This window comes from Ochotona curzoniae, unplaced genomic scaffold, assembly GCF_017591425.1.
Source record: "Ochotona curzoniae isolate NIBS_2020 unplaced genomic scaffold, NIBS_Ocur_1.0 contig_3643, whole genome shotgun sequence".
NCBI classification, from domain to species: Eukaryota; Metazoa; Chordata; class Mammalia; order Lagomorpha; family Ochotonidae; genus Ochotona; species Ochotona curzoniae.
In genome coordinates this window covers 2,896,148-2,909,961 of record NW_024465933.1, presented here as the reverse complement: position 1 = coordinate 2,909,961, position 13,814 = coordinate 2,896,148, and the positions used below count along the sequence as shown (strand labels likewise).

Sequence of the window (13,814 nt, the reverse complement as noted above, 5' to 3'; positions counted from 1 at the left end):
TTAGACAAGTCAAAACACCCTACCACTCTAAAAATATTAAAGACGGAAGAACAGAGGCAAAAGTCAGATCGTTTCAGAAAAAAATAACCCAAGGCTACCAAAACAAAATATATTTAGAGAGAAATGCTAAGTCAGGCAATGGAAGAATTTTGAGGGCTCCATGATATGCCAGAAATTGAATTGGAAAACATTTAAACTTTTCTCCTTATTCCTCGCCTATACTAAACTAAAGTCCTCAACTTCAAATGATTTTCATTCTTTTTTATACTTTTCTATAAAACAATTGTGACATTTGGACATGTCTAGAAACACACAGTGCTGGGCTCCTTGGCACATTTGTTCCCTGTCCAGTCCTACTGGCTGCTGTGCTGGCCTGAGCGACAGGGCAGCCCACAGGAAAAGACAACCGATTCTGCTTCTGCTACACTGGGGCAGGTTCACTAGGCAGAAGCAGAGTTGGAGACCTTCTTCAAAAAGAAATACATATTTGAAAAACAGTCTTGAACGGAAATGGGTGTTATCCAGAATGAGAGCTGATCAGCATTCAAAAAGGACTTGGGGGCTGGGCACAGCAGCCAGTAGGACTGGACAGGGAACGAATGTGCCAAGCATCCATGATGAAGCATGGATGAAACATGGCGAAGCATCCATGGTGTGTATCAGGGGACCTGGGTTTCAGTTCTAACTCCATTTCTTATCTTGGCCTCCCACTGATGTACATCTAGGGAGGTAGCAGGCGATGGTTCAAGGGGTCGCAGCCCTGCCACCCTCCTGCAGGGTAGACCTAGATTGAATGCCTGCCTCATGATATGACGACTAAGGGTATTTAGGGGAGTGAACCAATAGTGGGAATGTTCTCGCTCTTGTCTCTCTCTTACTCTTTCTGCCTTCCAGATCAATAGATTACAAAATGGACAGGGCTGAGGGAGGCCTGTCCTAGACAGTGAGAACAGAGACACCACAGCACACAGGCAATGAAATGAAACATGATGATTCCAGAGATGAGGCTCTGTGCGCTGCTGTCCACGGAGATGTGAGTGTTTATGACTGCAATGCATGTCTCCTCCTCCCAAAATACATTAGCAATCAGAGATAATCCAGTTTACAAAACCAAGCAATCATCAGGGAGACGGTGAGGTTCAACCCTCGCATCAGCTCTGTGATTCCTTGGTGTGACGCAGGGGCATGCTATGTGAAAACAAGTGTGTGTGTGTGTGTGTGTGTCTGTATGTGTGTGTGTCTGTGTGTGTGTGAGAGAGAGAGAGAGATGGTAGGGCTCTCATCTTCTTTCCCAAAACAATGAATTTCAACCTTTTCTGGGAAACATCTGTTTGAGCATACCTGTACTTTGGATTGCAGACAGCTGCCAACAACTGCATTCTTCAACAAACATGGGACTTTATGTGGAGCAAGCTTCAGTTGCTCCATCCACGTACAAAGCTGTGGATGGAGCCATCCCCACGGTGCTCTGCTGGGATGGGAGAACCACAGGCACTTGATTCTCTGTCTACACATCCTCACTTCATTTACTTCTGAGTGCATGGCTTTCTACTCTGCTCCAAGGGTAGGGGAAGAGGAGGCGGTGGTGCTCTACATTCAGTAGATAACTTCTAGGATTTACAAGTGAAAAAATAAATGAATTAACTTTCTAATAAAAGGCTCACAAATACAATCAGAGTGCAAACGCTCAAGCATGGAGCATGCTGCAATAAAATTCTGAGGAAATATCTCAAATCATTCCTCTTCTACTGTATTTAGGAAGGAGGTAAGAAAGAACAAAATTTGATTTTCATTCCTCTGAGTTCCAGAAAATAATATAACCCATCCTTCTATCCCCTGCTTCCAATGTTTCTTCTGTGTGTTGAAATCCCAGCTAAATGAGAGTATGCAATTGGATATATTGCGTGTTTGCTGTAGAGACATGGAGCGCGAGCCAATTGCCATAACAAGCAAGTGTTCTCTGAACTTTTGTTTATGTACAAACCCTGCTGGTGGGCCACAAGGGGTCTCAGCACCCTGGTGTGGGGCAACGGGTAAGTCGGTCGTTGCTGACTGCAGGTTTCCAAGAGCGGATGGCAATCACTTGTGGCTTCCTATGTGCATCTCTGCTGGAGTAACGGTCACTGTTTCTTCCTACCTTTACCTGAGATACCTTTTACAAAGCTCCAGCCATGTCATGTAATAGCAGACAAGGCAGGCTGTGAACAGCAGTGTGAAGAGACAGGCGTTTCTGTGATGCGGGGGTGGTGGTTACACTCTTCCTCCATAGACTACCACTGCTGTCATTGGCTTTAGGTTTAGTGACTAGTTTTCTTGTGAATTCATAGCAAGAAACCTATCAATCTTTTGTTAAGACTTCTGGATTTTGGCCTTGCCATGCTAGTCTAGTGGCTAAACCCTCATCTTCTATCGGCCAGGATCTCATATGGGCATTGGTTCATATCCTAACTGCTCTCTTCCCATCCAGCTCCCTGCTTGTGGACTGGGAAAGCAATAGAGAATGGCCACAGGCTTTGGGACCCTGTACCCATGTGGGAGACCCGGAAGAAATTTCGGGCTCCTGGCTTCACATCAGCTCAGTTCTGGGTGTTGCGGCCACTTGGGGAGAGAACCAATGGATGGTAGATTTCTCTCTGTCTCTTCTACTCTCCGCATTTTGCCTTTCCAATGAAGAAAAGCTCCTGGCTCACCAAGGTTTCAGACCAGTCTCCTCCAGTTGTTGCAGTCATTTGCTGAGTGAACCAGGATGTAAGATTCTCCATCTTTTTCTCCCTCTCTCCCTCTCTCTCCCTGTCTTTCTTCTTTCTTTCCTTCATTCTCTCTCTCTCTCTCTCTCTCTCTCTTTCCCCCTCTCCCTCCCTCTCTCTCTTTCTCAATCTGCTTTTAATGTGAATACCTAAACCTTTACAAAATAAAGTGACCAGAATGAGTTGATTTGTTTGTTAGTGCCATGTGCTCTGTACTCAAGTTGGTATGTGAATATCCACCCTTTGATTCCATGGATTGAATTGGCTTTTACCATCGCTTTACTTTCCTGAGGACAGGGAGGTGCCACTGCAGTTGTGACACAGAAATCTCAGTCAGGACGCTTGGTTGAGGATGTGGGAATTATGGGGAAACGGGAACTATAATAAAGATTTTTAACTGGATCGTAAAAATACAGAACAACATTGACTTGACTATGCTTATTTTTTATTTCCAGACTTTGGATTAAATCTGTACCACACCTAATCATAAACCACAGGGATGCCCACCAGCCAGCATTCTAGGCCCGAGCCCTGCTGGCTCATACGCTACGATTTGGTTGTACCACATTTTCTGACAACAGCTAAGGAAGGTGATGACATACAAGGGTGAATAGCATTTTCCAGTGATCATTTCAGATGAGCAAAGAGTCGATACTGCAAAGGTACAGTGCCCTTCAATCAGGACATTTCTCTAGAGACCCACTTCCACTGAGAGTCGAAAGCTCTTAGGATTAAGCAACCACAAAGACTACCAGAAAAAGGCAAACCAAAACAAAATATACAAAACCTTTGTGTGATACGGAGGGCATTGTCATAGCAAGGATTGCATCTCAGGAAAATTGATTGTATGTGATGCAAACTTCAGCAAGGCCCTAAAATTCTCTTCTTTTTGGATCCACTGTTTTTCAGATTTAGATATCTTTGGATAAGCTTTTTTTTTCTCTCTCTCTTCCTACGGTTGTGTTAGTATTTATTCCTCCAGTGTTCCACTGTTTCAGCTTTATACCCTGAAACTATTCAAGTACATTTAGTTGCAAAGGCATTTAACATTTTAAATTAAGACACAGGGACTCTAAGTGATACTTCAGATACCACTGGGATAAGTTTCTCATTTCTTGTATTAGTAGATACATGAAACATTCATAAATCAAAACCTGAACATTTTTAAGCCAGATAAAAATATTATAAAGTGCAATGTCTCTATTATCAAAAATGCAATTATTCTGCTTAGTTATACTTTTTAGAGTAGCCTGACATTTAAACTAATTGATGAATATGTGGTTTGTTCATCAGTACTAGGCAGTTCCCACAGAGATAGCATCGCTACTTTTGCAATCTACTGTTTCAGGAGAGTTTCACAAAGGCAAAGATTAAGGCTAGGAAGCAGAGGGAACTCGCTCCAGGATGACAGTATTCCATTTCACACCCAGAGCACTTCACAGCGCCAGCAGTTACTCCTCACAAATTTAGTCAATGCATTGAATTCCCTTGGGTGAGTTACAGAGAAGACGTGTGTAGCGTTCTTTCCCATACAGAATTTCCCATTCAGTCATGCCCTCCAATGCACATCACAGCAACATAGTGTACTGTAAAAAGTTAAATACTTTAGCTTCTGTCTTTATTTCTGGTCTCTTTTCTTCAAATGATAATAGAGAGTTCATTTACCATGCATGGACACACACATTCCCTTTCCAAGAACATTTCTGGTGTTTTCCGTGTAAGAGAAAAGTCACTTCTTCAAATCTGGCTTATTTATCTACAGTTTTTGGTAAATACCTGGATGATATGGTCAGTCAGCTTGTCTCTATGGCCTAAAAAAGACTCGCTGCCATATTCAATCCAAATGAGTAAGCATATGAGTATGCATAAGGTCACCAATATTCAGAGTATCTCATAACCATGCTCCAAGCTAAATAAAGCTGCCACAAATATTACAGTATAATATGATAAGGGCTTAAAGTTATATACAGCTTCATTGACAACATCTGTGCAAGAATTGTAGACAAAACATTTAAAAAGAAATTCACATGAAACAAAGTAGATAAATTTATCAAATATTGATAAATTTTCAGGGACAGTATAAAAGTACACAAAACATGGACGAGAGAAGGAATTTTAAAAACAACCACTAAGCAAATACATAGAATACAAATTTACTACATTTATAATACAGAATGATGGAAACCAGAGACAAAAACGACCTGATACTAGTAAACAGGGTTTCACCTCGGAAGGAAGGTGATTCACAAAGAAGAAAGAGATTTCCTTTCGGATGGAAACACAGACAGCCAGAACTCCCCCTGCCTGCCCATACACACACAGAGAAATAAAAGCAAATGCAAAAGCGGTCTAGAGCCACACATGACAGACAGGGGAGGCACTGGGCATGTGGCATCACAGGAAGTCAATCACGATTGGCTAACGATGATGGTACCTGGCTCTGGTGCAGGTCACTGCTTTGCCTGAGAGGGGTAACTGACGGAGGAGGCACACCTGATGTAGATGCAGATCGGCCTAGTTTGCAGCTTACTTTAGGTTCTGTGAATACAGAGGAAAGAAAGACATGTTAGCTAAGCAACATCTGCAAGGATGAAACAGATCACGGTCTCTCCTTTTGTTTGCTTACAAGTGCTAGATCTACACAACATACTTCCAATGTTTGCTAATAATTGGGAGGTGATCAAACACTTTAACAACCAACAATCAAAGGAAGTCGTAGTGGGAGAACAGCTCCTGGAGAAGAGTGTGCAACTCCCTAGGCACAAGCGCTCCCTTGTCTCCTTGTACCTTGCACTTGGCTTAGTGTGGGTTTCTGTGCAGCGATTACTAGAGCGACAACATCCCCCGGAAGGGAAATAACAGCTTGTGATGTTCCATGATTCATCCTTGATGCTCTCTCTAAATCAACCCTCCCCACTTTTCTTCCATGACTACGTGGATCACATTTCACTGTAAGACATCGCCAACGAACATTGATTTGCTTTAAATTTTGTAACTATCTTCTCAGACCTGTGCATGATTTGATACCTACTGTGAGCCATAAAATTGACAGGAAGCAATAATGGAAATTGTCTGTTGCTATGCTGTAGCTCAGTCTGTCTCAGAACATGGATTATTAAGCAAGTGATGTGCTTGATGATGTCATGGCAGGAATAAAGGGCCCTCTTGGTCGGATTACAGCTGGGGTAATTGAACAACCCTTACTGAAGAAACCAACAGACCTTGGGAAAAGGATTTCTATGCGGCTTGTGGGTGCTACAACTTGAGGAGTTGTTTAATCTTTGTGCCTTTAACAAATGCTTATCAAAAGCCAACTACATGCCATGTACCACACAAGATGCTAAGCTTATGGGCATAAAGACAGCACCAATTTTCTTGTGTATATTTAAATGGAGTTTATCTTTGATCAGGAATCATAGATATTGTGCCTAAAATTATCTGGTGAAAACTGGGAATTGTATAGAAAGCAAAGGTATAGGATTCCATGAAGTATTAATAAGGAGTATTTAGTGTACCGCATGGCACTAGAGAGGGCCAATTCTGCTTTCTTAAAATAAAGCCAAATCCTTCTTTTCTTTCTCTTTTTCTTTTTTTTGGGGGGGTGTGGAGGGGGGAACGGTCACTTCTGCAAATTTACCGAAAAATTAGAAAAATAACCTCCCAACTTATTTTTCCCAAGTCCTCACAGCATTCTCCCCAACACAAACAATTTTCCCCAAAACTACAAATATGGACTTGTCCTGGTATTTTCAGAAACAGTGAAACTAAGAAAGTTTAGTGAAACTTGAACAGAATTCAGATGACATGTGTTCTGTCCTCTCTCAGCCTGGAGAGGTGGTGATCCCACAAGGACCCCAGTCCTCCCCAGTAGTTCCCCGGGGCTCCTAAGAGAGTGCTTTCACAAGGTGGCTGTGGCTGCCGCTTGAGAGACCCTCCTGGGCCTTCCTCTTCTTGGGTTTCTCATCTTGAATTATGGGGGGGCGGGGTGTGTTGGGGTTGTAGCTGCTCACTGCACATACCTAACAACATGACTTATTTGTCATCCACCTTCACATGTCTTTGGATTTTGAATCACTTAATCCACAGCCACCTTCACCTGTGTTGGGATTTTGCTTCTCGTTGGCTGGAGAGAAGCAGAAGGTAGATCTGGTTTCCAAGAGAGAAGGCACAGCATCGGCTGTGGCAGCCATCTTGTCAGTGACAGGATTTGACTCCTTGCTGAGCTTCTCTACCAGTTCTTTCTCTTTGGCCTTGTTTCCAAGCAGGAAATTAGAATAGCCACAGAGACTAGTGCATATTTACGCAAACAACTCCTAAATAAAACACATAACACTAAAGTAATAAGATCGTTCAAATTCTGCAGACCTATCTCTTCTGCACCTTATCTCCTGCACCCCCCAGATTTCATACTTTTGGTATAAGAAAGACACATCATGATTCCACCAAGTATGGATTTCATGAAAGTCACAGAGTGGCCTTTTCGTGTTAAAATATGTCAAAGCATACTAATTGCAAGCTCTAATTTTGGGGAAGATATATTTAAGAAAAACTAGCACCTGAGTTTGCCTTACATTTCACTATAGTTTTCATGTTCAAACACTTTGTATCAAATACTGCATCACAAATTGAAGCCTGTATTAAGATGTCCATATATCCTACAATAAATGCAGCATATTTATATATGTAACTATGAACTTTCACAATTTTGCTTTTTGAATATTTCAGTTAATTAACGGTTAGAATGTTTACATAGAAATTACATACATTTTGGAAGTTTGGGAGGACTGAATGGTTTATACAATTTTTTTTTTCCACATGGGATGAAACCCCTTTAATACTAAGTTGAAAGCTAAGATGGGGCTGGTGTGGTGGTATCTCAGGTTAATCCTCCACCTATAGTGCTGGCATCCCGTATTGGCCTGGGAAAGGAGCATACATGGCTCAAGTCCTTGGATTCTTACACCCCTTGAGAGACCCTTTTCCTGGCTCCCAGTTTTGAATCAGCCCAGCTCTGGCTTGGGAGCTGAGTTGGGGAGTGATTCAGTGAACAGAAGATCTCTCTCTCTCTCTGTCTCTGTCTCTGTCTAGTCTTAACTTGCAAGCAAAATAAATCTAAAAAAATTAAGCCGATTTTGCGCATATCTTATACTTGATTAACTAACTACTTAATCGAATTTTGGATTTAAAAAAAAAACTCCCATTTCTCCGTACATTGCTGACAAGCTCATTGTGAACATGGTGCTGAAAAGATAGAAGAAATCTGATCGCTGCTATGGTTGTCGTGTGACCTCTAAGAAGGAACCAAGGGGGCGGACTGCATAAATCCACATTTTCTTCTCTTTTCCATTCTATTGAGTCATCATCCTAGGAGGCAGCCAAGGCTTGCAAATCTGTGGGAAGCTTTCAGTGTTCTGTGTCCATCAGGTAATATCCTAGCATTATCTGAAGGATCAGATAATAAACCTGTTACTGCTGGAATGATTGATAAGACTTCTTGGAATGTTGGCATTCTGTGGAAGACCTTGGGTTTGAGCCTCGCAGGCCTGAGGCATGAGACCAAATCTATTTTCACAGAAATTCTAAGATACCATTTGCCTTATTCATGGTGTTGACAATGTACTAAACACCCAAAATCAGTGTACAAACTTACCATCACCTTAGCACATACAAGTTGTAGCACCACGTTCTACCAATTTGAAAATCAATGGAGTCTCCTATTTCAAGAAACACATCTGATAACACTTGAAAATGACAAGTGACTTTCAAGTAAAAGTTAAAATGTTGAAACATTTGTATCTCTTACTATAATCTTGAGGATAGCCTAACAGTTAGAATTTTATTAAGATATCATTGATATCGGGCCCAGCACGGTGGCGCAAGTGGTTAAGGTCCTCGCCTTGCACGCCCGGGATCCCATATGGGCACCGGTTCTAATCCCGGCAGCCCTGCTTCCCTTCCAGCTCCCTGCCTGTGGCCCGGGAAAGCAGCAGAGGACGGCCCAAGGCTTTGGGACCCTGCACCCACGTGGGAGACCCGGAAGAGGCTCCTGGCTTCGGATCAGCATAGCATCGGTCGTTGCAGCCACTTGGGGAGTGAATCATCGGACGGAAAATCTTCCTCTCTGTCTCTCCTCTCTGTATATCCGCCTTTCCAATAAAAAAAATAATAATAAAAATAAATCTTTTAAAAAAAGATATCATTGATATCAACAAAAGTGATATTTGATGTTTATAATAAAATGTGTTGACATATGACACTCAGTGAAGTGCATTTTCTACGTGTATTGTTAGAAAGCATGATGAGTGAAAGCCTGCGCTTTTCAATTCGAGATACACTGATAGAGATTTAATTTTTTTATGTTACTATCATTTGAAAAACACTGAGTGCAGGGAAGATTTTGCATCTGCTAAGTTCCTCTCAAAATGTCTATAACAGCTATATCCAAACTAAGTCAAAGACGGGCAACCAAAACTAAACCTGCATTCAGCATATGCAAGGTGGGCACCCAAGGCCTTGGTCCATCGCCTGCTGCCTCTTAGAGCACACACTTGCAGGGAGTCAAACTCCGGAGCAGAACCAGGCACCTTGCTGTGAGATGAGGTGTTTGGCCTCCTGAGCCTGTGAACCAAAAACCTCAGACCCACGAGTTTCAATGCACCAGAGTCTATAAAGTTGCGGCTAGTGTTACAAGCAACTTTTCAGAAATTCCTATTCATTGAATTTTGGGAGATAGTTTTTTAGAAGAGTTTTAAGGGACTCTTATCCGTAACTATAGGAAAAGGAAATCTAAATATTAGTTTATTATTCACATAAATATGTAAAAGAGCAGGCTTCCTTCATGTGTTTAACTAAAATACGTCTCAAAAGATTGAATCCCAAGTGGAAATGAGAATCTATATTCTGTCACTGGACACGGAAAAGATAACCACCAGTGTAAAGCAAGCCCAGCCTATATATTACTTTGTATACTTTTAGAAAATATTTTCCAAAACTTCTGTTTATGTTAACATATAAAATAAACATGCTTATTTTCATCACTAGATGACATTCTTTTGATTTGAGTTTCTAATACGATAATATTTGTTAGCAGACATAAAGAATGTTCTTGAGGTCTGTAACAATTTTAAGAACAAACCTCTACTGAAACCAAGAATTGGAGAACCGTTGCTTTGTGCGGACTGCGAGTCTTCAAACACTTCTCAAGTGATAAATTCTGACATAATACGTTTTCCAGTAGCGTACCTCAAGAAAACAAATTGGAACAGGGAAACACCAGGCTTCAGTAGGGGAAGCATTTTTAAATCTTCCAGAGCCTTGGGAAGCACAAAATGTAAGCTCTAAAGTTCTTTCATTGATTTCTTTGATACTGAAAAATTAAATGTGTGGAATAATTGAAATGACCTAAAGACACCCTTGATTTGTTTATTAAGGTCAATGTTTTCATTCCTTCTTTCTTCTCAGCATTCTCTGCTTTATTTTTCTAATAATGTAGATGGGTTTACAATTAAAATTTTTTCACTTGCTACCTGCAAGAGAAACTGTAAAAAGATATAAATAAACTTTAGGAGGATAATAGTCATCTCCCATGTTTCCTGTCTGGAATCGTGTCTTCTGCTTTCCTGGAACGGTAAGCGGCTTTTCCTTTAAGAATAGCAGCACTGGATAAATCACACGCTAGGCTTCTATTGGAAGGGCTGAAATAAACTTCAGCTCCAAAAGTTTATTTACGCAACTCAGTCCTGTCTTGTGCATAGGATTATTGTAAGAATGAAGTAAGATATTCAAGCAAAATGATCAAAACATGGACTGACACATCATAGGATCTCAAAAATGTTAGTTCTTATTGCTGCTTAAAGGTAAATTTCATCTTTCAGGGGTCCCTGCTTAGGCCATTCATGTCCAGGCCGCTTCTTGACACGGTGGACACAGCAGAGCTTGCACGGGCCGCCTCAGCTGCAGCCTGGTCTCTGCTTGTTGATAGGGAAGGTGGTCCGTGTCACTGCTCCACCCTGCCTGGGGCCTTGCACCGCTCCTGCCTGCCTGCCTTGCACCACTCCTGCCTGCCTGCCTTGCACCGCTCCTGCCTGCCTGCCTTGCCTCCTTTAAGAAACATTCTGCTCCTTCAAATAGGAGCCATGTCTGTTTCTTTCATCACAGTATTTACCCTGCACAACATTATAACTGATCCCTCCGAAGAATTTATTGGATAGCCTCTTTCAAATCTGAAGAATGAGGGCCTGGCACGATGGCTCAGTGGCCAAAATCCTTGCGTTTCGAGCACCAGGATCCCATACGGGTGCTGCTTGATGTCCCAGCCACTCTGCTTTCCTATCCAGCTCCCTGTTCGTGGCCTGGGAAAGCAGTGGGGAACGGCCTAAACCCTTGGGACCGGCCTAAAATATGGATTATGTACTTCACATTCGTAACGGTTGCTTTATTCATTTATTTTTCTTCCTTGTATTTGCAATCACAAATGCTAGAATGTATCGATCAATCTTAATCGAGCAAACGATTTGAAAAAAAAATTACGAATTGTAGTTCTTGTGCTGAGCAATAGATGGCAGTAGAAACATTATTCATACAGGTTCTGTCCGGATTACAAAGCTTCCAGAACTAGTCCCGCTACAAGACCGGTTTCAGTCAGTCTGAACCTGCTCCTTTATGACGTTTCCTAGGACACTGCAAGGTCATTCTTTCAGAGCTCCGTTGGCGTAGCATATCCCCAATGCTTTTCCAAGGAAAGCCAGCTGCTTGCCAACCAGAGGCAACGTAGCCCGCCTCCTGCTCCAGGGCCCACTGCGTGCCTATCTGCCCCAGCGGTGAAACCAGGCCAAGGCACTGCAGCCAGGCACGGAACCAGCTATGTTTCTCTAGCAGGATTCACTTGTTTCTGAGGAGCATGTGAAAGGAAGTCCTTTATGTGTTATCTAAGTTGTTGAAACAGGTTAATTATTTTCCCCCAAAAAAGTTAGAATTCTAAAATTTCTATAATGAGAATGCAATTATTACCAAGTTGTATTTTTTTTTCCTTATCAGGGCTAAGGGAATCCTCAGAGCACGGAGTATCATGTCCCATGCATATGTTTCATGGAAATCAAATTTAAGCCAAAAGATGCATATGTGTACAGAAGACACATGTTTATATAATATTGTAGTAAGTAATTAGCAAATCTGAGCAATCGTGAATGATACTGACGTGAAATAGATATGTGGTTTATAGCAAGGCACATACCCCCAATTTCTTGATTCCAGAATGCTGCCACAGATTTAGCAAACCTACTTGCTGGAAAAAAGGAATTGAGAATAAAAATACAGTGGTTTAGTAAAATTTAGACAATACTAATCAAGTATAAAATCTGACAAGAGACCATTTTCGTGGCTCAGCGGAGAAAGCTGCTTCTTCTAGTGCACCCAGGCTGCTGTACTTCTGACCCAGCTCCCTGCTAAGGAGCCTGGAAAAGGAGCAAAATATGGCTCAATTGCTTGGGCACCTGCTACCCACATGTAGAACTCAGATAACGTTCTTGGATCCTGGTGTCAACCTGGGCCAGCCCTGACCACTACTGCCATTTGGAGAGTAAATCGTTAGAAAGAATCCCCTCTCACCTACTTTCCATAATTCTGCTTTTTAAATAACTAAGTAATCTCAAAACAAAACAACAAATCAGCCAAAATCCTACGCCCCTTCCTTGAAGACTGAAGTTATCTGCTTCCCGCAAGGGCGCTGTTTTGTCGCAGGAGTGCTGAATCAACAGCTCTACAGAATAAAAACAAGTGCTTTCTAAGTGTGCAGCATTCTGAAAATTTGTTCTTTCTCCTTTTTGAGGGAGAGAACCAGACAGAGCTCCTATATGCTGGCTCACTTACAGATGCTCACAACGATCGGCTTTGGCCAGGTTGAAGTTTAGCACCCAAAATTCAATGCAGATCCCCTGTGTGTCTGGCAGGGACACTGCTTGTCATCGCACCTGCTGCTCCCCAGCATCTGTGCTACCAGGAAGCTAGAACTAATGCTGTAGTTGGGATATGAAGCCAGGCTCTGTGCCATGGAATCAGAGCTTTTTAACTAGCACCTGACCCACCAGGATTAACGCTTGCTGCAATGTTTCAATATTTTCAATAACAACAAAGGTGTAATAACACTGTTTTCCTTTGTACTGGAAAATTATTTTTTATGTGTATAAATATGATGCAAACAGTTATAAATGCCTTTTAATTAGTTATAGGAATGGAGAGATTTCATGAACAGCAGCAGAGAAAATATTTCTTTGTAGGAAGTTTAAGATGTATTATTTGGGGCACATACTTATCTTTATCATCCGTTTCTCTTGGTTTAAAATGATCTTGAATTAGCTGATTATGCAGATGGATCCCACAAGCCTCAAGTTTTAAATCCATAAGTGGTTTCCTGTCATCTTAAAGTAAGACTCAAATTAGAGATTAAGGTTCTCCACTTCCTCTCTGCTCCTTTTTCAGCTTCTCTCCCTGTGGGTCCTGTGCTCCAGAGCCCTAACAAACCCTGTGCTCTTGACCTTAATTGCTTTTCTTCTTAATTCACCTGAGATCTCACTCCCCAGGCCACTCAGGTGCCACGCATAATGAAGTACTGGGAGGCTTTTCTGGGTGCCTCTCTTTACAGACTTTAAGTCCATATTTACTCTTGCCACTAACAACTCTTTTCCCCTGTGGTATATATGCATTGCTTGCTAATTTTAGATTGAATAAAATATATATGAATAAATGAATGGATAATTGAATGAAGAAGTGAGTTTGGGAGCATGGAGGTAAAAATAAGGAAACTAAAGCCAATTAAATCACAAAAGGAAAGTCACATTAGGATTAAGAACCTGAAGTTAACTTCTTTTTTTGTTTAAGATTTATTTATTTCTATTGGAAAGGCAGATATACAGAGAGGAAGAGAGACAGAGAGGAAGATCTTCCATCCGGTGATTCACTCCCCAAGTGACCACAACAGCTGGAGCTGAGCCAATCCAAAGCCAGGAGCCAGGAGCTCTTCCCTCCACTACTGTCCCAGGCCACAAGCAGGCAGCTAAATGGGAAGCAGGG

At 41.8% G+C, this 13,814-nt stretch overlaps 1 protein-coding gene across 2 annotated transcripts in view; it reads right to left on the bottom strand.

The window, feature by feature from the left end:
* NYAP2 (neuronal tyrosine-phosphorylated phosphoinositide-3-kinase adaptor 2) overlaps window positions 1–13,814 on the bottom strand; it is a 245,167-nt gene that overhangs the window by 34,294 nt on the left and 197,059 nt on the right. The window contains exon 7 of one of the 2 annotated variants that reach the window (XM_040982790.1): window positions 5,182–5,285. In XM_040982790.1, coding sequence (XP_040838724.1) covers window positions 5,182–5,285 — 104 coding nt within the window. Of the gene's footprint in view, window positions 1–5,151; window positions 5,286–13,814 lie in introns of those variants that run through there. The other variant, XM_040982791.1, reaches the window with a different exon arrangement.